Source organism: Eptatretus burgeri, chromosome 3, assembly GCF_056783735.1.
Source record: "Eptatretus burgeri isolate ZD-2024b chromosome 3, Ebu_testis_v1, whole genome shotgun sequence".
NCBI lineage: Eukaryota > Metazoa > Chordata > Myxini > Myxiniformes > Myxinidae > Eptatretus > Eptatretus burgeri.
In genome coordinates, this window is record NC_140963.1 from 135,184,290 (window position 1) to 135,208,542 (window position 24,253).

The window sequence follows — 24,253 nt, forward strand, 5'->3', positions numbered from 1 at the left end:
TGTTATTAGTATCACATTTCACTTGTGTGAATTGTGACAATCTCTGGATGATGAGTGCAACTGCCAAGAAGAGAAAGTATATTCCCATTTGTCCAGTGTATCATAAGCTGCCAACAAGTTCTGCTGAAGCACTGCTGCCTTTCCAATCCACATCCTACACCTGTGGTCACACTGAGCGATCAACCTGGAAATTATTTCTGCTTCATCACCACCTTCTTCGTGATGTCGGAGTGGAAATCCTGACCCCGACAAAGCTCAAGTCAACAGAAGCATTTGTGTGCAAAATTTATGGGGTCGGCAATGTGCAGTCGGTTCATACTGTGCATAGGATAATGTTTGAAAAATCTTGCAAACCAGAAATGCTGCCACCGACAATCAATGGCCTTGTATTGCCTTCCATCTGCAGTGTGTGCATTACCAATGCGTGATATGGAAGAAAGCTCATTGCCTAGTTCCACATATTCTGGATGTGACTGAGATGGGGTGGAAAAGAGGAACCACAGGATTACAACCTGTTCTGATGACCCTTAATCCAATTCCAGAAGCCTGTCTTGAACTTATATCATTCTCTTGTCAAAGAAAATGCGGAACCATGCGCTGCAAATGTCGGAAAGCAAAGCTTTCATGTAGTACTGCTTCGTGTGGATGCAGACAGCCTGGTGACCAGGATGGTTGTTTCAACAGCATTGCACAAGTTTAATCATTTGCTGTCCAACTGTACATGTACAAGTTCCACCTGATCCTTTGCATTATTGCCATGCTGCCTTTCTCTGGCATATAAAGGTTATGTAGAACTTTCTTATGTCCATGTAATGCAGACTGTGGTTGAATAGTTTTCATGTGTTCTTACATCTGAAAATAAATATAACCCAAAGGCTCCGTTTTCATTTGTATACACTGTACAGAAACAATGTCTTTATGTATCATGTATGTGTATTGTGGACAAGACCAACTTTCCGAAATGGTTCATTTTAGATTTAGAGAGGCATGGAGTATGTCGCGTTAAGAGAGAGGGTAGTATAGGTATTTGTGCAAGTGAGTGTGCACACTTTGTGTGTTAACATGCATGGAGAGGTGTGCATCGATGATAAAATCATGCAAAACACATTCAGGTAGTACCTAACTATTTTGTTATGAAGAAACACTTTTTTAAAATTTAATATTAACGGCCTACTAATGACATTTTAAACTCTTTTGCTATAAAGAAAAAAATCAACATATACATCAATTGCATGTTTTTCAGGTAGATATGCACTTTTTGAACATTTACATCTTTGAATTTTAAAGCTCGCACCAATAATTTCACAGAGTTACAGGTGAACATGTTTTGTTGGTCAGCGATATATTTGCTTGGTTTTGGTGGCCATTATGTTTTTCAATTTTTAGGTTCAATAACCAATATTTCAGCTTCGTATCCTATTTCCTCAAAATCAGCACCCTTGAAATAGGTTAAAAAGTCTTGTTACCGACTTCTACTCAAAACATTCCCCTGTAAGTTTTAAATGAGCCTTTTTCAGAAATTGCCAAGTCCGTGAGATATATGTTCAGATCCACTATTTTCTTAAATTTCTTATCTACAGATAAATATGCAACATTAAAGTTGATGAGAGTGTGGTGTATGGGATATGGCTCAGGCATGATGGGCCAAATGGCTTTTACCTTTTCCTCGCTTACATTGTGATACCTTGTGTTCATTTCAATTTGTAGGTCCTGCATATGATCTCACACCACAAAACCATACCCCTCCCTATTGCCCACCCATCCCAGGCTAAAATCACGTCCCATTACTACATTTTCTATGACAGTTCCAACTATGGTTTTAAATCGAGCTTTATGCAGTTATTCTCTGCAGATTACTGTAATTACCTCCATCCACCAGGTAATGTTTTCACTGTTGCCTGTCTGTCTGTCTGCTTGTTACTTGTGAAAATCGAAGATTTTTCAAGGACAGTTCAGTATATTGGTTGGTCACGTACGTTATTCTGTCTGTTTGTTGGGTCGCCGAAATAGTTGACCCTTATTGTCAGTAATTCTGTCTGTTTGTTTGGATGTTTGTGTGGATGTTTATTCGTTTGTCATCAGCATAATTTGTAGTAAACGTGAGCCGATTTTGACCAAACTCGGGTGCTAGGTACATCTTATGACCTAGTGCTTTGGAAATTGTGATGGTTGCTAGGGACGCTTTGGTTCCCTAGCAACAACCGAAAAACCTTCAAAATCAGTACCATTCACGCGAAATCAATTCCGAAAGCCATTATCCCACGTAGGGTTATGAAATTTGGCACGAATGATCTACAGGTGATGCTCTATCAAATATATTCCGTTTTTTGTGATATATGGAATACTTTATCCGCAGCGCCCCCTACAATTAGGGTATGCACGAAAATTGGCGAAAATTGAAGGCCCCCTAGCGACCGGGTGAGTGCATCAATACGAATGAAACTTTGCAGGTTCATGGTACTCAATGAGTACAACAACTTTACCTCAGGACATATTGACCGATTTCGCTTAGTTCAGGGGTCAAAGGTCAATTAGTGCAAAAATCGATAATATGCGAGAGCTGGAGGTGTCTTCATGCCAAATGCTACTCCTCCTAGGGTTATGGTCGGATGGTCATGGAAATTCACACTAATCGTCTGGAATACATTGTGCACAAACGATCGAGCCGGATTTTCGATTTAGATCTGTGTTCACCCACAGCACCCCCTCGAACTTTGGGGATTTCCGATTTCAAACCGCATTTTCGGTACTTTTCATTCAAATGGATACCGAGTAGTTATCAGTAGATGGAACTGGATGAGATTTGATATGCATAATCTTAAGGTGATTCCCTATCTGCTATATGACATCCATTTTACTCTATATCTTATAGTTTCCATGCTCGGCGATCCATCGCCGCCTACCGGCTTGTCTGTTTGTCTGTTTGTACGTCAATCGCCTACAGGCTGCAATTTTAAACCAATCTTCACGAAACTTCACCAAATGATAGAGTTGGTCAGACGCAAGAAGTCTGTTTATGTTGAGGTCCAACGATCAAAAGGTCAGTATAGGCCAAAGGTCAACAACTGAGGTGAGATTTCTAAAATCCTCAATTTTCATCCAATTGACTTGAAATTTGAAGAGGATTTATATTTTAGGTCACTGAATTCAACGAGCCAATTATTTTTGAGGACAATATAGACCAAAAGGTCAACATAGGCCCAAGGTCAACAACTAAGATTGATGTTCTAAAATTCTCAATTTTTATCCCATTGACTTGAAATTTGAAGAGGATTTGCATATCAGGTTACTGAATTGAACCACCAATTATTTTTAGGTCAACATAGGCCAAAAGGTCAACATAGGCCAAATTTCTAAAATTGTCAGTTTTCATCCATTTGACTTGGGATTTGTAGAGGAGTTGCTCATTTGGTCATTGAATTCAAGCACCAATTATTTTTGAAGCCAAATTTGTTTTCTGGATTTTGTATATTTATTATTATTATTATTTTATTTTATTTTATTTTATTTTTTTTTGTATTTTTTTGTATTTTTTTTTTTTTTGTATATTTTTGAGGCTCTGCATGACATCTTTCTTGTTTGTTTGTGTGTCTGTCTGTGAGCAGGATATCTCAAAAAGTTGTAAGCGGATTCTGATGAAATTTGGTGTCGAGGTTGGGTGTGTGACAAGGGTGAACTGATTAGATTTTGGTGAAGCTCCAAATAATAATCCAGATGCTAGAATTTTTTATGTAATTCTTCATCTTTGAGATATGGGGACAAAAACGATATGAGCACGATATCTCAAAAGTTTATGGACATGTTTGGACGAAACTTGGTGGACACGGGTGTGCATCAAGGAAGAATTGATTCGATTTTGGTGAAGATCTGAATCCAGATCCGATAACGAGCTCACCTGGACTTTAGTCTGGTGAGCTTATACGATCGAGCAGTGTCCGTAGGTGAGTGAGTGAGTGAGTGAGTGAGTCAGTCTGTAAACACTTCAATCATGATCACTTGAACCAAACACACAATTTTGATGAGACGTGGCCATAACCTTCAAACCTGATGCCAAACGAAGGTGTATTGACTGCATCAAAATATGTGCTCATTAACGGGGTATATAGGGGGTTTTCACCCCCCAAAATAGGTATTTCTCTCTTCTCCGAAACAACACACACGATCTTGATTAAACTTGACCACAACCTTAATCACCCTTAATGTACCAAAGTTTATTGACCACATTAAAATCTGTGCTCATTAAGGGGGTCGACCCTCAAAAATAAGTTATTTTCTCTCTTCTCCACAACTACACACACAATTTTGATGAAACTTGACCATAACCTTCATCACCCATGATGAACCAAGGATGGTTCATGGCACAGTCCTATTTATTTATTTATTTATTTTTGATTCTTTACCATTGAGAGATTGGGCTGGAATGATATACAGCACAATATCTCAAAACGTTTTAGACAGATTTGACCGGAACTTGGTGGACAGGTTGGGCATGTGACAAGGATGAATTGATTCGATTTTGTGGAAGATCCGAATCCAGATCTGGATACGAGAATGTTTTATGTTTTTTTTAAAAGTGATTCTTCATTGAGAGATTGGGCCAAAAACGATATCTGGTTTTGTCATATCTCATCCATACCTTTTTGAGATATCGTGCTATATACGTAGTTTTTCGCCCCATGTTTCAATGGTTAACGATCACTTACAAATTAAATAATTCTCTGATCCAGATCTGGATTTACATCTTCTCCAAAATTGAATCAATTCTTCTTCATAGCACTTCCAACCTGTCCACCAAGTTTAATCGGAATCCATCTATAACTTTTTGAGATATTGTGCTATATATCATGTTTGGCCCCATCTCTCAATGGTGAAGAATCACTTTTTTAAAATTCGAATATCCGGATCCAGATTTGGATCTTCACCAAAATTATGTTGCTGCCCTTGGCCGGTCACCTACATACAGAAAAATAATTTCATAATTATTGCTTGAAAACTGTGGCTAAAAATCGTGTGACAAACACAAACAGACAGACGAACATACTTCGCGAAAACATTTTTTTCGCCAAGTAACAAACATGGTGAAACATAACCTCCGTCCACCTTCAGACGGAGCATATGGGTGAACCGAAACGATATCGGTGAACAGTGGCGAAGGTGACGACAATTTTTGCCTGGGATACCTTCCCTCTCTGATATGATTATTGACTCAAACTTATCTTGAATTTCGTTTCAAATTATCAAACTTTCCCATAAAAGCATAATGTCATTTTGTTACCATTAATATCTTCTCCTGTGCACATTTTCATCTCATATCATGTGTATTGGTTATTAAATCCATCCTAATACTGCACACAGTGTTGCCATTTTCATCTTTATCATCTTCTATGCTCTCGGGAGAGACCATGTTCAGCAAAACCAAGTTTGTAAGTTATATATTCTGGTAGTGCAGCATGAATATCTTCATGCATTCATGATGGAGACAGGAATCATGATGTTGGCTGGAATCACCAGGAAGTCCTTCATGGGTGCTCTACACAGTGCAGAGTGAAACCATTGATGAGTACCATAGGTTGTTTCAGATGTTTGTGAATAATCTTTTGTGACATCTCAAGCTTACTTCTTTTGATTAGAGACATCGCCATACTTTTTAAACACTGCAGGTACTGAATCTGCTGTTGAGCAAAACAGGCATGAGCCAGACTAATGGGCTGACGTTGCGTGTGAGATAGGAGTGTGTTGGGGTAGTTGAGGGAGGTGAGATGGGAGGGGGTCAAAAGGTATAAGTATCTTAAATCCGATTCTTCATGAAACAAAGCCATCCTTTCATTCTATTTCAGGGTAGCAGGATAGCTCATTTAGGAAACTGACAAGTGGAGGCCATTACGTACCGGTACCCAGGCTAAATTCTCTGCTTGAGGTTTAGCTGTACAATTCACACAATCTGCAGCTCTGGTGGGAGCTTGGCGTGTGGATATGGCTCAGGCATGATGGACCAAATGGCGTTTACCCTTTCCTCACTTACATTGTGATACCTTGTGTTCATTATCCACACACTTTTTGAAGAAAAAAAAAATGGGAGGGGGGAGTATTGTAATCGGCTCCGTCTGTCTGTCCTCCGTCCATCCGTCACGCTATCTCCTCCAAAACGGCTGTGCAGAAATTCACCAAACTTTGCGGTAATGATCACGACATGGCAAGAAGGTGCGAGAGAAGTATCAGTTTTGCCCCGCCTCCTGGGGCGGGGTCAAAATGTGAGATGCCGAAACGTGCAATTACAAGCACATGTTTAAACATTTTTAATGAAACTTTGTATGTGCAATCAACATTTGAGGACACATGAAATATGTAACAATTTTTTGGGATGTGACCCCCATTTCATTCCCCAGGGGGTGGGGACTTCAGGTCACAGGAGTCAAAACAAAAAAAAAATGGTTTTTAACTCAAAATTAGATATTGGGTCATTCCTGGTGGAACTTTTTGATGTCTTTCAACTTTGCTTTTGGTGGGAAGGGTGGGGATTCGCGATGGCGCGCCATCGACTTTGCTCGAATTTTCTGTATTTGTAAGTATATTAAAGTTTTACACGTGAAGGTCTAATCATAATATGTGGATTTCTCATGATGGCAGCGCTTCCCATCAGGCACGACTGCTGTGTGTGTATCCAATGTCATATTTTCTTGAACGAAAGGCCAATCTGAGGTTGAAAAGAAAATCCTCATACATACGTATTGGTCTGATTTGACGTTTTTTTTAAAAACAATCATCTTTCAGTTTCATAGATGTCAAGACACTGTCCACAAATTGCTTTCTGGAGTAATTCTCTCCAACCTCCAATTGAAAATTGGACACAAATGCAGGGCAGCTGGGAAAACAGTGTGTGTGTGCAAAGGTTGTTGGTGCGGTGGGGTGGATGACTGTGCAATGGAAAACCAGTTGCTTTGTTATGCTGCATTAAACCCATATTGGCAATTGACTGAGCTCAGAACTGGCATGCTTTGAAGAGTGCATGTCTTTAATTAATTAGGGAACAGTAGGAACAACCTGAGCTACATCTTGTTAACTGGGTATTTCAGTCGTGTTACAAGTCCGCTAATTGGAGCACACTCACCACTGGGCAGTGCTGCTGTATCTCCCATGTGAATATTTTCATTAAAGTCTGGAAAACCTGAAGTTGAAAAGGAAATGCTCAAAAGTAAGGCATGGTATTGATATAATTTGACTTTTCAAAAGCAATCATCTTAGTTTAATACAAGTCTAGACACTGCCCACGAAGTGGAATCAGACTGGGATTTAACCAGCCTCAGAGGGGTAATTAGTCCATGAGACATCGGTTCAAAAACGTCAAGTTCTTGGCAACTATCGTGGCCATACATTTTGATGTATGGCCATGACGGTTTACATTTCATAATTTGATCAAGAACCCATAATTAAACTTCCACAAGCATGAAAATGTGGTGGATATTTGATCTTTTGGAAGGAAGTTTGACCTCTTTCGCTCTCGTGCACGTCATGCCTGGGTTGTGATGAGGCCTGTCAGCAGAACTAGTTTAAGACTGACGCATGGTTGTTGCGCGCTACTGACCAATCAGAGTTTGACTTTGAATCACGTGATTAAAACATGGCTGTTTCCAAAGACGCACAATGATTGAGATTTTTCGTCATCGGTGAATTATGTTTGAATATGTGTTGCATCATTCATGCAGTTATCGCACAATTGGGAAATCTTAAGGATTTCACCGAGCGTAGCTGGATCAGAGTGCGAGATTTCGCTTTCAAGTGGAAAATGTTGGAGAAATCAGTCGAGCCAAAGTTGACGTCGCCAAATCCATCCCTTAAACTGGAAGATACATATCTCTATCTCTCTCTCTCTCTCTCTCTCTCTCTCTCTCTCTCTCTCTCTCTCTCTCTCTCTCTCTCTCTCTCTCTCTCTCTCTCTCTCTCTCTCTCTCTCTCTCTCTCTCTGTGTCTGTGTCTGTGTCTGTGTCTGTGTCTGTGTCTGTGTCTGTGTCTGTGTCTGTGTCTGTGTCTGTGTCTGTGTCTGTCTCTCTCTCTCTCTCTCTCTCTCTCTCTCTCTCTCTCTCTCTCTCTCTCTCTCTCTCTCTCTCTCTCTCTCTCTCTCTCTCTCTCTCTCTCTCTCTCTCTCTCGCTCCCTCGCTCTCTCTTTCCCTTGCTCCCTCTTTCCCTCGCTCCTTCTTTCCCTCGCTCTCTCTGATCACTGCTTAAAAGTGGAGGGGACATTACAAGTGTAAATCATGGAGCCAGCAGTGATGACCGGCAGGTCTTGCCCCTGCAAGCTGTTGAGTCAAGACACTCCTTGCTGTGATGCTTTCTGAGCCTTGAAATCCAACCGCCTCTGGTTCTCTCCCGTTAAATAAAAAAATAATTTAACGATTAATAAAAAGGCGGTTTCAATTCCAAGCTTTTTGTGGTGCCAAAGTCTGTTATAACGCCCAAAAACTAAATTTTAATTTTTACTCTACTTTTCATCCTCATGCTTCAAGATCGACAAACACGCAAACCCCTCCCCACAACCTACCCCACCCCCCAACCCAAAGATGCACAGTGGTAGGTCCATAGATAAGTTTGCTAGGAGGCTCCTCCTTCTGATTCCCCATTTATTTATCTTTCTTTCCCTCTTCCTCATACTCTGTAGCCACAAGAAACACAATACATTTGGTTGGGGAATTTGTCACAAGAGGATCCAATAAAACTGATAATGACATCCCGGAGAGCATTTGCTCGAGTACCACGATGCCATGGTTTCCATGGAGACTACAATGTTGTTAAACGGTGCTGAGCACTCCATTCCGTTGGTGTGCTTCTTTGAGTCCAAATGTGGACCACGTTTCACCATTTGAAGACCTTTGGCACTCTAATTACACATTATTCTCCGATGTAGCAATGACTAAATAAACTTTTCTCACCTGAAAACTCGGCTACGTTGTGAGCAAAGAGGCTCCTTTGGAAGACAACTTGAAGCAACACAGCAACTAATGAGATCCAGCAGGTACACAAGCTGATACCTGTCTCTTATTCAATACTGCCCACTAGCGCAGTCTTGATTTGAGAGAGAACTTCTTTGGGGAAAGTTAATATTGATTTATACATAATTTGATGATACATTTCTTTGCAGAGACAATCCCTCATGGTTATGGATACCACATAAGATGCTTTGGGAGGTTCGCTGACATTCAATGATTAAATAGGGCTGCTAAGTGTGCTCATCAAAATACACCAGATATAGAGGGTGAAGAAGTGTCTCCCGACGTAATCAATCCAAATCCAAAAAAAACGACTTAGGGTCAGCTGTCACCGCAACTGCTGCTGGAAGATCGGAGAACATCCTGCCACCGGTCTGTAGCATCTGTGAGAAGGTGGAGAAGACAACTAGTCGGTGGCTATTTTCAGAGGGACACAATGATGCAGGCAGAAACAATCGATGGTGGTGAGTCAAACGATATAATTGCTTTTCTTTCTGAACCACACATATTTGTGTCATGCATTTCTATACTCTGCAGAGGAAGAGACTAGATGCCTTCATGAAATCCTGAGCTGAGTCTGACTGCAGTCAAGTGGAGGGTCTTATCAACCACATGGTTGATACTTTCCCGTCGAATATGTTCAAGAATCTAGTTGTCTGAAATGATTTGCTTGAACTACGACAAATGTAAAACTCTTTCGTTGAATCTCAGTGCACTGCATAATCCCACTTTCCACTTTTGGTCATCCTACATCACCATGGCCGACATTCTCAACTGATTCATTCGGGCAACAAGAGAATCTAATTGGGACTGTTATGTTGAGTCGTGGTTTCATGCGTATGATAAAACAAACTAAACTCGGTACGATTCTGCATACGTTCTTGAGATGATGAAGTTGTCCGAGAGTCATCATGATATCTACCTCATCGTAAAATCAGGACAGTGGACGCCTCAGCAATAAGACCATTACGCATTCTCGGCTACAGCATGTGACCGAGTCATTGGATAAACTTGAAAGCGTGATTCAAAGACGTCTGGTGGGATAACTGGAATGCCTGGTGTTGGCTTAGTGGTTAGGGTAGATGGCTTGGGATCTTGGGGTCCTGAGTTTGAGCCCCTGTTGGCTGTTGAATTGACACCAGGTGGGGTTGACTCAACTTGCCATCCATCTGAGGTCGGCAAAATGAGTACCAGCGACACAGCTGCGCCCTCAGCCAATGATGCTACCAGCAGCTGTGTGCTGCATACGAAGAAGGAGGAGGATAACTGGTGTGACTCAGGATCACCATTCTGTGCACTGATGGATCCTTTCGCAAAATGAGAGAGCAACCATTGTTCTGAAGTGCTACTTAATGACTGCATCTCGGAACCATTATCGCACGAGGAAGGATTTGGACACCACCCATCAGAAGACGGATGAGGAGGCCATCAAGACGATATTGAGCTGCATTAACGAAATGATGGATTCATTCTCACAATACCAAAATAACCTTTATTGCATCAGCTCCGGTGTAGTGGCTATAGTAGACGTCGCCAGCGACCTCAATGCACATAATTATGGACAATCAGCTTTCTCTACTTTCATCCAAAACAGACTCAATTGAGGAAGTGTTGAATTCTATCAGCCACTGCAGTAAATTAAGTTGAAGACTTTCGCAAGTCAAGCCAATTAAAAGTGTCCTGCAAATCTGGTCGGACAGTCGTCGTCATAGCCAATTGCCAAATGTTCGCCAGATTACTCGAAACGGAGCAACACCGGAAAGATCTCTGCTATTCTCTTGGACCGATTTCCTACCCACTGTCTTAGTCCGATAGGACAATCACAAAGACTGAGAAAAGCAAGCTTCTGCATTATATTGAGTCAAAATGTCCTGAATCACTCATCACAACTGTTCATGACTACGATGCTGTTACCGACAATGGCATGGCTCTGATTCATAAAATGTCTGGCAACCTCTTTGTTACATCCGGGCAGCTGGCCCTCGGAGTTATGTCGGAATTGCACAGGATTTCCAAACAATATCACTGTATGCGGGTAGATATTGTTTTTGACACATATCCGGTCATTAGCATCAAAGGCACGGGACAGGAAAGGTGAATCCAAGCCCCCCTATGTCTCAGGATATTCTCACCAGACTACAAGATACCCCGGCAATGGAGTGAATTTCTCGGTGATTGTGTCAACAAGGAAGAACTCCGTGAGTTCTTCTTCTCCTTGTGGAGTGATCATTTGGACCACAGCGGTGATATGACTATTTACATGATCCATGGACCACATGTGACCTCGTGTCTCATTCAGGAGTGGCCATAATGGAGGAGTTGTCCCACTGTGACTATGAGGAAGCTGACACTTAAGTAGCCCTGCATACGCTACATGTGATAACACTCAGTCCATCCTTGAGGATATTGATGAGTCCAGACACAGATATTGCAGTTATCCTTCTCTCAAACATACACGTGATGCCAGCTGCTGCCATGATGCATCTCCACACGGGCCTCAAGAAGACTGTTCGAATCGTCGACCTGAATGTAATTTGATGTTCACTTCGTGAATGCTTGAGTTTCTCCCTCAAAGTAGTACACACTTTCACCGGGTGCAACTCCGTCAGCTGCTTCCACGAAAAAGGAAAAGTTTGACCGTGCCAGCTTGTGGCTGCCTCACCACAATACCAACAGTCATTTTTTTTTTCATTCGGGTGAAGATTTCAACATGTCCGAGTTATTCGCCCAGCTGGAAAGATTCACTTGCGAGTTGTGTGGAAGCACAGTGACAAACACCAATGATGTTCAACATCGGACATTCTGTTTGAAGACTCCTGAGGACCACAGCTTGCTGCCTACCAAGGATGCTTTGCAACAGCATTGTCTTCATGCAAATTATCATCAGGCAGGCTTCCACGGGTGAGCCCTGAATCGGACGATTGATGCTCCTTCTTCTCTGAACCTTCACGGCTCGACTGTTGATTCCACCTTCATCTCTGTTGTGTGGATGACTCAGGATCTCGCCCCTATGGAAATTCTCAGCTGCGTAAGCTGTGCGTGCAAACAGGCCGAGTGAGATACTAAGATATGCTGTTGTCATGCAAGTGACTTATCATGCTCTGACCTGTGTGGATGCCTTGCTTGTGATGATAATTCCGCAACGACGACACAACTATCATTCGACAATTCTGCAGACCCGAACGAGTCTCACAATGAGTGGATTTAGGTGTAGCGAATGACGGACAACTTTGTACTCACCATCCATTCGATACAAAACTGAACATCATCGTTTGGACATGATATGCATCCTCGCTTTTTGTCCCAGTCATGATCTGCCCAAATTAATCTTGATGTAAAGATGAATGAAACATTGACTCCATTTGGGGGTTGTTTCCATGCTCTCTTTCATGAATGCACACTGTGAGCAAGCATCTGCCTTGTTGATTTTGGATTTTTACCTCGAATAAAGCTTGTTCTTTGTCTGTGTGTTCGCTGTGTGTGAATAATGTTTGATGACTCATTATTCATCAGGACGTTTCATGACACATCTGTTGATATATTGTCGTGTCCAGGGGGATTAACCCCGACCTGGACGGATGGCCAAACTTCTCCCTTAGAGGCCGACAGCCGAGACTCTCGGAGATGAGGAGCACGTGGGAAAACAGTTAAGCCTTGCTCAGAGACCGCAGTGCAGCTTCATTTCACGAGCGAACATGCCGACTGTTCCTCTCTTGCATCTGGTCGGGTCACGACGATGGCCCACACAACGAGAAGATTTCTGAGGTCTCGTGATGAGGCCATGAGGCACGCTCTCCTTCCCTCCTCAGAAACGTACACACTTCACGGCTCAGCCGAGCTGTGAACGACAAACGTCCCGCTCAGCACGCGAGCCGATTCACACAGCATGAACACGAGAATCGTGCAGCCTACGTCGCGCCGAAAGCAAAAGCGAGATCCTCCATGTCCTTTGACTGATGTCCTCTCCTGACCACGTGCGTCGCTCAGTTATACTTCGCAACCTTCCTATCTGATCTGCTCCTCCCACGCCCTCCTCCTATTCATGCATCCCATGTCACACCCATCAAACCTCCGCCTCTGGGGCGTGGCCTGCTCGCACGAAACCCGGGAAGGCAGGGCCTCTGCCCTCTCGGCACGTTCTGATTGTTTGTTATCGTGGTTTTGGTTATAAAAACATTGGGAAAAGTCACAGGGAGGCATTTACATACTGGGGGAAGTTATCCTTTATCCCTACATAATTAACACGGCACCACCCCCGTGCGTTGACAAGTAACACTTAAGCTCACAGTCTCCCTACTTAATTACATCGAGATGTCTCCTACACGTCCACGGACCAGACAACTCTATACAATCCTATCTTTCTTGTGAAATCCCTTCATAAACCCCACAAACATAACAATATATATGAATGCGGTCACCATTTTGCTTGGTGACTTGTGGAGTGGTCATCACGGTGATTCTTATTTCCAATAAAAACAGACTGCTACACCGACAAGGCGATAAGTCATGACGTTCCCTGATGCATTAACAGGCTGCAACAAAATAACCCAACACCGTAGTCATCAGGATTGAAATAGGTCTATAAAAGTTTTGATATTCGTTCATAACCATATAACTACAAATTATTGTGCAGTCTTGTCCTGCTGGATCATGGAGCACATTTGAATCTTACTTAATCGACCAATATTTTTCGTGCTATACAATGCTGTACATTGTTATTATTATTAATAATATTGTTAAACATACCTATATCTTCACAAAGAAGAGTACCTATTCATTAACGAATTGCAGAAGAATCAGAAGAAAACCGATACGGTAGATGTTTTATTGAAGCACAATGTGCGGAAAAGTGTCGTTGGACCACGGTCACGGAATATGCTAATTCCACTCTTTAATTGCAAATTGGCGAGGAATCGTTCGGATGGAGAATTGTTTATCGTCCAACGATATGACATCAATTCCATTTATCCCTGAGAGTGTATGCATAAGCTTGACGTAAAACAGAACTAATTGAAGAAATATCTCGGGATTTCTATCAAGAGCTTCATATCAAAGCGATCATTTGACCATGTTTCTTATTCCCACGCTTCAAGAAGTCTTCACCATACTTGTGTGAAAGAGATATTCAAGTGAAGTCCGGAGTGTGAGTTTAATGTCCTGTCTTTGAGTAGGTGTCTTGAGCCCAAAAGCCTTGCTTTGTCGAGGGAGATGGTTTCCACGATGGCCGAGACTGAGATCAGGTTCGTGCTCTCGCCAAGCTCTCCAGCCCTCGGTCCGAATCCCGACTCAGCCAGAAACTGTCATCCTGGTGTTTCACAGGCAGGGTGGTTCACCAATGTGTGTGCTGTCCCTTGGATGGACATTAAACTAGCGTTCCATCTGCTAGCATTCGTTGATGGATGTTAAAGATCCCACATTGTCCTTTGCGAAGAGTATGCGAGCAATCTCCGGCACTCTGAACAAATTACAAATTCCTGCCTTAACCAGCGGAGGGCATTTGAACAGTGGCACGTCCATGCCCTCAGCCAATGATGCTACCCCGCACCCTTGTGCTAGGTACAAACGAAGAAACCTACGGAAAGAAGGACGGAGGAACCAGTATCTGTAACTTTATTGAACAAGCTAAAGTGGATTGATTTGGTTTTTATGTTTGCACAAAAAATTGTCATCGTGCAGTTTAATAGAGTCAGAGATGAGTGAATTATGAAGACTGTCGTTTCTGCTATAGATTTTATATTTAATGCAAGAGGTTGGTTTAAATTTGATCTGGACCCTTGTTACTCATAAATAAGCAAGGATATACACGGTGTTCCAAAAAGAACCGGACAACTTTGGTTGTTAATATATTTAGAACCACAAATGATACAACGATACCCTTTGGTTTATATGATACAGAAACTTATGATGTTTTGTGTGCACCATCAACACACTTCAATGTGAGCTCCGTTTGTCATGCGCAGGACATCAAGGTGGTACACGTGTTATTGCCATGTTCAGCTCAGCATGTTTGCATACACCAGTGCACATGCAGCTGTGATCGAAGAACGAAGATCCTGCAGGCTTGCCACCTTGGTGTTGCAGACAACATCTTTGACAAACCCCCACAGAAAAAAAAACATTATGTCTGGTGATCGTGGGGGCCAGGTGGTTGGTCCGTCTCGGTCAATCCAGCGACCTGGAATTTTTTCATTCAGGACGGCTCGAATGACGAAGTCCCAATGAAGGGGAGCACCTTCCTGTTGAAAAATGATATCAGGTTGCAGGTCTTCAATCTCTGGGAAAGCAAATCCTTCCAACATGTGCATGTAAATTGTTAAGGTCACTGTATCCTCCGCAAAGAAAAACGGACCCACCAAGTGGTCATGGAGAAGGGCTGACCATACCACACATTGACCTTTGGACTGCCAGTATGTGTTCAATGACCATGTGGGGGTTTTCAGAGCCCCAGATCCTCACATGTGCCGGTTGACCCTCCCCGAAACATGAAAACAAGCTTCATCTGTGAACATGACCTTATTCAGGTAATCTTTATCATCCTCTATGCGACTGAGCATTTCCATGGCAAACGCCTTGCATTTGGGTCAGTCATTTGGTTTGAGTTCCTGCAGAATCTGCACCTTATAGACATAAAGCTTCAGTGTTTCATGCCAAATCCTGGGTACAGTGGTGGTTGGTAGTCCCAGTTCTCTGGATGTGTGTCAAATTGATTTTCTGGGACTTGGTTGAAATGATTCACGTACTCGTTCAACGTCTGCTGCACTTGTGCTTGGTCGACCGGTCCTTTTCTGGTTCTCACAACTCCCAGTCTCCTTATACCTCTTGTACCACGATCTGATACCAGTCCACAATGGCGGATTCCTTCCATACCTTGTACGGAAATTACGCTGAACTTGCGTGTTGGGTCTCATCTCGATGAACCATTCGACTCACTGAGCTTTCTCCTGTAGAATCACCGGTTTTTTTGCATTCAACCACGAGAGCTGAAAACATAGAAAACTTCATGAGTTTCTGTATCATATCAAATAAAGGTTATCAATGTATCCTTTGTAGTACGAAATATATTAACATCCAAAGTTGTCCAGGTCTTTTTGGAACGCACTGTACAGTACTTTACCAGGAATGTTGATGCAGGAGGAGACCATTCAGCCCATCCTGCCTGTGCTGTACCAAACCCCCAGAAACTGTCACCCATCTACAAATATGCTACGTACAAGTCCTACCAATATCCCTCCGTGTACTCCTCTATGCCCAATGCATCTAGGTACCTATCTAATTCCAGCTTAAACTCATCTACCATTTCTGCTGCCACTGCCTTTCCGGGAAGATTCCCACATTCAATGCATTAACTACTTTCTAACTGAAAGACCCCTGCCTTACTACCATCCTAACTCTCATCTTCTTTATCCTCATGCTATGGCCTCTGGTCCTAAAACTGTCCATTCTGCTTTAAAAAAAAAAAAAAAAACTCCACCACACCTATCTTGACCACACCCTTCATTATTTTAAGCATCTCCATCAGATCACCTCGCAATCACCTCCTTTCCATTGTATAAAGTCCTGTCGCCCTCAGTCGCTCCTCATAGCTGAGTTTAGCGAGCCCCAGAATCAATCTGGTATCCCAACTCTGTGCCCTCTCTATTGCAGCTGCATGTCCTTCCTCAGATGTGGTGACCAGTACTGTACACAATATTCCAGATGAGACTTCCCTAAATTCCTATACAGATGTGTTAACAGCTTAACACTACCTCTTAAGATTTATAATTTATCCCTCCACAAATACAACCTAAAACCATGTTTGCTCTACCCACTGTATAGCTACCTGGTACTGTGTTGTCTGCTTATCCCCATATCTATTACCACCCCCAGATCCTTCTTCTGTGTGACACTCTCCAAAATTGCCCCTTGTATCATGTAACCCCTATTTGTATTATTCTTACCCATCCCCAGCACCTTAGATTTTTTTTTTAAATGTTAAACTACATCTGCCATTGGTTTTCCTAATCTATGAAGGTATCTAGACTTTCCTGAATCTGATCACCCCCCCCTCCCCCCTTTCTGCTATCTACCTTACTTCCAATCTTTGTGTCATCTGCAGATTTGTAAAGCCAACTTGTCACTCCACCGTCTAAATCATTCTTGTAAATTATGAATAGCAAGAGTGAGGATTGCTTTGCAATGCATGTACCCTACCGATGTGATCTTTTCTAAGTTTAAAAAGGACGTGACTGTGAAAAATTGATGAAACACCCTGAAACTTGAACTTGTTCTGTAACTTATCATAATCCAGCCACGTACCAACTTTCAGTTTAATATGTTAAAGGGTATGGAAAAAAGCCTGAAAACCTCAGGTGGGACGGACGGACAGACGGAGAGCAAACCGATAATCCCCTCCAGTAAAACCGGAATGGGACTCGTACTGATCGCCTAGGAAACTGCCACCACTTATATCCTCCCAGCTCGCCAACCTCCCACTCACAGCCACTCTTTACTTCCTATCACAAAGCCAGTTTCCAATCAAGTTAGCTACCCAACCAGCCACTCCACTATTGGAAGTTCCCCCGACTATTCCTCTGTAAATGTAGAAGCAAAAAAAACCCGATTTAATGAGCCTGCCATCTCACCCTCATTGTCCACCAATTCTCCTGTGCTATTCCTCTCTGGGCCCACACTCCTCTGAACCCTATCATTACCTCTTGTATATATTTAAAGAAAACCTTGCTGTTGTGTTTAATATTCTTGGCGATGTCCTTTTCATATTCCCTTTTGGCCTACCGAGTTATTTTCTTAACTCCTCTGTGTTTCCTCCTATTACTGATTTGAGTCAGACTGTAGTCCTTCTATTACATGCATTACTTCTCAAGGTATTATCCAGTATCAGTGTGTGCACTTGTCCCGTCGCAGGGGAAGCTTTTTCCATATCTTCAGTCTACAATTATTTCGAACATTACAGAGACGGTGCAGAATATCCTTCTTAATGGCTTTGTCCATCAAAAAACCACTTGCCCTCAAGGTGCTCTTTAATGTAGACGACCTTCATGGTCAGGGATATGACCACACTGTGCATCCAGTCGATTGTAAATATCAACAGGGTTGATGTTTTCATTGAACAGAAATTTCACAAGTCTTTGTTGCTCCACCATCTTTGATCACTTTGCTCGTCACCATCTTGATTTTCAGTACGTGCATTGAAGCAGAAAACAAGTGATGACAGGAAATGGTTTCCAAGACTATAAAGAGAAATTGCTTTATAAATTATAAATCTACAAACGTATTGCCTTTCTAGAAATAAAAGTGAAAATCTAATTTCAACAGCATTGTTATGCAGCAACGGCTGAATCATCTTCTCAAGCCTTTTTTTTTTTTTAAATCACAGCAAAAAATGCAAACAACGTAAATAATAACAACAAGAAATCCTTCTACCCTACAGGTCTTCAAGACAGCTGTTCACCACCATCTCAGATCATCCCCAATCCAAAACCATGATCTTTTCTACCCTCGTTAAGCCCACTACCCCCCCCCCCAACTCTACCCCAATCCCCCCCTCCTCTCAAATTTCCAGTTTTCCTTCTTGAGAGTTCCCTTCTGTATCCGTCATGTCCACACCATGCTCTCCTACCCCCCATTCCTCCCCACACCCATTGTTTGTGCACCTCCCTCTGTTTTGGCTTTCGGCTCTACTGTTGGTGTTTTCCCCTCTCTCTGCTGTTCCTTTTGTCCTGTTGTGTCCTTGTCTACTCGGTGTACATGTACTAGTACTCGCTCTTCCACAAGCCTCAACGAAGTATAAAAATAATAATATTAATTTAAAAAACAAAAAATTATTTGCCGTTATTAAATATTTCATTCATTATTTTCCTTTTTGTGGAATAATGTTTTTTTTTTAAATAAATATGGTTGAAATTAGTTCTGCATGATGCTGAATGAAGCAAAATGTAAATGCAGTGTTTGTTTCAATGGTAGCTTTCAGATGATTCAAGCACTAAGCACATAACAGCTAAGTGTGTGCACTGTACGTACTTTGCGCAGTTTGCCAAGTCTTGCCGAAAGGAGTGGCGGCCATTTTGGGGCCTTCGTCAAGTCCTGCTTCTGCTGCCATCATCAGCCACGTGTGTGGGGAGAAGGAGGTAATGGAGCATGATTATCCCAATGTAAATATAAGTATTACACCACTGTTATATCATGGTATCATTTCACAGTCACAAAATTATATCTCGACAGGAAACACCCTGCAATGACTAAAGATGTGAATATCCCATATATGTGAATTCCTGGAATTAATTAAAGGTGTCTGTCACGTGTTTGGAATGATCTAGTCCCCCCATACAAGTGTCTATATCTACGCCCTGCCTTTTCCCCCTCCCTCCATTCTTGAACCTTCCCCCATTGTAATCTGTCTTTATATGGCCTCCTTGAGTTTTCAGCCAATTGGCGTGGTGATCGTGGGGTCAGCGCGAGGACACAAGATGCAGCAGAGACGTGACCACAAAGGCACGCTCAAGGCAAACTCACCACCCGTGCTGTGGAATTTTCCCGGCTTACCTCGCTAATCAGCGCAGATTTCAAACCCTTCCCAGAGCAAAGCAAAGGGCTTACCTTGAGTAGCCGTTCATGGTTGCTTTATGCAACTTCTTTGGCTTGAAGGGCATAGGAGGAGTCGATTTATTTATATAATCAGAACCACTTGAGTTTAATTGATTTGGTGAGAGCTAATTGCTTTTTCCCAGCATTCACAGGTAAGAGATGTGGATGGGTCTTTGTTTTTCATTTATATATTGACTGCTTTTGATCGTCGCATGTGGTACATGCTTGGGAGCCTCACTGGAATGCATTTCAGTCTGTGCTGTCGCTGATGATTCGCCAACAAGCGATGAAACACGTCGAGCAGCTGAGGGGGTGTGTAGCATTGGGATTCTCATGTGTGTACTATTTATGAATGTCTTTCCTGCTGTGGAGGAACCCTGGGAAGAGTTTGAAATAGCAAAGGGCTTACCTTGGGTAGCCTTTCACGGTTGCTTTATGCAGCTTCTTCAGCTAGAAGAGAATGAGAGGAATATATATATATATATATATATATATATATATATATATATATATATATATATATATATATATATATATATATATATATATATATATATATATATATATATATGCCCTCTTTGGGCCTTCATCGCCATATTTCTGCCACCATCATCAGCCACATGTGTGGGGAGGAGAAAAAATGTACACACATACAACCACTTACATACTGTACAGTCATGAAAATGAAGGTGGTCCAAGGATGATATGGACTTTAATTCTCAAAAAATCAAAAAGTACAGTGAATTTGATTAGACCACCTGTTTTTCAAGTTATGCCCCTAATACTCTTACACGCTTGCCTCATTGACATGACAGTACATTGACGTATTGGTTCCATCCGCATCATAATCTTTGGGACAGGTACATCACACATACTTTGACATCTTCAATATATTTTTTAAACTCTGTCACCCAAATGTTTATTGAGTGGACCAAAGAAATGAAGAGTACGAGGTGATAAGCTTCGAATGTATGTGGCATGACTTAAATACTCCCCAACCATCTCCGTTTGAACAGCAGGTGGAGAATTATCGTGTCATCGAATCATGGAGCTGTCAGGATGGCCTTGAGGTCCACACACTCGCCTCTAAACCTGTCTAGCCTAGTTTCAATCTCAACCCATTTACAAACTTTCCTCCCGGCGTTTCACAGGTAGGGTGATTCATAAGTGTGTGCCGTCCCTCGGATGGACGTTAAACGTGCGTCCCGTCTGCGAGCATTCGTTGGTGGACGTGAAAGATCCCACGATGTCCTTCGCGAAGAGTAGGCGAGCTGTCGCCAGCACCCTGAACAAATCACAAATTCCTGCCCTAACCAGCAGAGGGAACTGCATCATTGGCACATTCGCACTCCCAGCCAATGATGCGACCCCACAGCCTTGTGATGCATATGACCAAAGATCAAATCATGTCCTGAGACAGCATACCTGACGGTCGTCCGCGGGTTTCTCCTCTCACGTAATTGAATAACAAGCCACCGCAGTACTGTGCATTGATGGTTTTCCTATGTTCAACAAATTCCACACAAATTATACTGTTAATTTCTCAAAACAAGATTTCTATAAGCTTTCTGACTGATGGCTGAGCCTTGAATGCTTTCGGTCTGGGTACCAAGAATATCTCCACTCGTGCTGGCTCACTTTGACCCTTGTCGTGAAATGATGATCTTGTGCCCAATTTCCCCCTTCGCAAAATCATCTCTCTCCTTGTGGCAGCATCTTTGGGAGCACTGTTTTCAACAACCACACCTTCTCTCTTTTTGAGCAAACGTGAAGTCCTTTGCTACCCACCCACCCATGTTGCAGTCAATTTATTAAATTTAAAATCAGACAGAATAAGCGATTGTTTCGACATTTACAGCAACGAAACCTATTTTTCTGCAATTCCACTTTTAGTGATTTGGGCGGCAGTTCTCCAAAAGTGTCGTTCAAAACATTTAATGTTTGCTTGAGTGACGGCGGTTGATTGCATGTGAGAATGTTTGTTTATAGGTGTGCACCACTTTACAGCAGCTTTCTCACTGACTACACCATCGAAGCACGCAACACCCTCAGTGACGGGCATCGCCAACTTGTGCAGAAAGTGTCCTGTGAATTTTGTCTGGTTTGATGTCCTCATTCACAAGGAACCAATTGATACACCGCATTTGCACATCAAACTTGACGGTATCGGCATGTCACCCAGAACAGTTTGACCATCATTGATGTTACTTGCTGTATAACTTGATCAATGTGATCAATATTATTCAACAAAATTTCACGACTGAACTATTATTGTTTTGTGTTTATCACCCTTGAAACACACACACACACACACACACACACACACACACACACACACACACACACACACACACACACACACACACACACACACACACACACACACACGTGTCCTTGATTGGTATCTTCATATGCGGGTTTCAGAACGTAAAACGGAGTCCTCCCAGGGTCCTAATAAACTCGTGACCACATTGCACAAAGCAATATAGATAAAGCATTTACCGGTGGAAGTGAAATGTACATTAGAGTCTATGACAAAAGGAGCACACTGGTCTGTAAAGGAAAGTCAATTTTCATGTAGTTAAAAAAAAAAAATGTGCTGTTCTTACATTTTGGAATTATCTTGAACAACTGTTATTTAAGATTTGGAAACAGGATAATCAAGCACACCGGGGGTGGTTACCCATGTGTTTTGGATCCGACCCCTTTCTCCGAATTTGTACCTGCGCGTGTACAGGTCTGATCGGGTCCGCAACGTGAGCAGGAATACACTAACATTTGTAAAAAAAAAAAAAAAAGATGCAGAAACATCTTTAGATGAATTGTTGATTTACTGGTAATTACCTCCGCCACCGCAGGTGAAGGAGGTTATGTTTTCACCCCTCTCTGTCTACCTGTTACTTGCAAAATCGAAGAGTTTTCAAGTATATTGGTCAGTCGATTTTGTTATATTCTGTCTGCCTGTTGTCTGTCTATCACCTACAGGTCACGATTTAAAACCGATATTCATGAAACTTCACCACATGCTAGACTTTGACATAAGCAAGAAGCCTATTGTTTTTGAAGTCAAGAGGTCAAAAGGTCAAGAGAGACTAAATGTCAACAACTTTGGTGAAATTTCTAAAATCCTAAATTTTCTTCAAATTGACTTGAAATTTGAAGATGATTAATATTTCGGGTCGCTGAATTCAACCGGCAAATTATTTGAGGTCAACATGGACCAAAAGGTCAACATACAATAGGCCAAAGGTCAACAACTAAAGTGGTATTTCTAAAATCCTCAATTTTCATCCCATTCACTTGAAATTGGAAGAGGAGTTGGATATCAGGTCACTCAATTCAACCACCAATTATTTTCGAGGTCAAATTTGTTTTTTGGATTTTGTAAGTATCGTGCTCTGCGTGATGTATTCTTCTTGATTGTCTGTCTGTCTGCAGGATATCTCAAAAGGTTGTGGACGGATCTGGATGAAATTTGGTGGGCAGGTTGGGTGGGTGTGTGACAAGGACAAACTGATTCAGTTTTGGTGAAGATCCGAATCCAGACCTGGATATGAGATTTATTTAATTTTTAGAGATAGGACCATTGAGAGATGGCCAATGGCCATTCACCATTGAGAGATAGGGCCAAAAATGATAAATGCATGATATTTCAAAAATGTATTGGACCGGACATGTTCTCGTGGATCAGGCATGAGGTGGTGGAGGTATGCGCTCTACCGAGGGCCCTTCTAGTTTATTTATATTTTCATATTTCACACCACATTTCGACATTTATTTGTTCATGAGATCCGATCCTCAAAGTCGAAATCGTATTTCGATTATATACTTTAATTTGTTCGTGAGAATCCATCATGGAAAATCTCATCATATATTGCATAAAATCATTCCAAGCTCCTAATTTGAAAACTATAGCACTTTCAAAAGCGATGTATGCAGCGATTCATCGGTATGCAGATCAGACATTCAATGTTTATGAGGAAAAAGGAAATTGAGCGCTTTATCGTTAAGAAGCTGTTGCAGCCTATTCCAAGTCAAGGTATTGTTGAGCGGGCCGGACAAAATGGTGGCTTTCGACCCCAGCGAGCTGACAGAGAGCTGACCAAGATGACGCGCCACCATTTTTGTAAAGGGTTATTTTGTTTTTTCTTATGATGAGCACCCCATAAAATTATCTTCAAAAGGGGTGTTCAAATTTATCCAGATATCCAAACACCGAGTATTAATTCATCATGCACTCCTTTGGAGTCGCCCTTAGTATGCATGCAAAGCTTGGGGCCGCTAGGTTTCATGGTTTTGGAGTTATGGAGGAGACACCGACTGGTTATATACATAAGTCTCAGCCGACAGAAATTGGCAGCCAATTGACAACTACCACATATTAAACTAGAGAGTTCATGGAACACCTTACCCTGTGCTGTCTTGAGATACAAGGACATGGGCAGAGTTTACGAGCAGCAGATATTATTAGTCGTGATGACCGTAAAATGCCGATATATTTTGTCCAAGTACTGCTAAATGGAAGGGTTTTGAAGGTATTGAAAAGGCGATTGTGTTCCACAGTGTTCAGGTATATAAAGCAATTGAAATGAAGTAGAAATGTTCAAGGCTGCAGAATTACATTTTTTTTTCTAAAAGTTTCCCACCATTATTGTAGCGTCTGATACATCATCTTCTCCAATACATTGCAT

General features: G+C 42.0%; 1 protein-coding gene across 2 annotated transcripts in view; it reads left to right on the top strand.

Annotated features, from left to right (window-relative positions):
• The window catches only part of GRIK5 (glutamate ionotropic receptor kainate type subunit 5), a 487,066-nt gene that overhangs the window by 151,623 nt on the left and 311,190 nt on the right, over nucleotides 1-24,253 (top strand). For both annotated transcript variants that reach the window (XM_085875712.1, XM_085875713.1), the window contains exon 4: nucleotides 19,008-19,105. In XM_085875712.1, coding sequence (XP_085731838.1) covers nucleotides 19,008-19,105 — 98 coding nt within the window. The remainder of the gene's footprint in view (nucleotides 1-19,007; nucleotides 19,106-24,253) is intronic.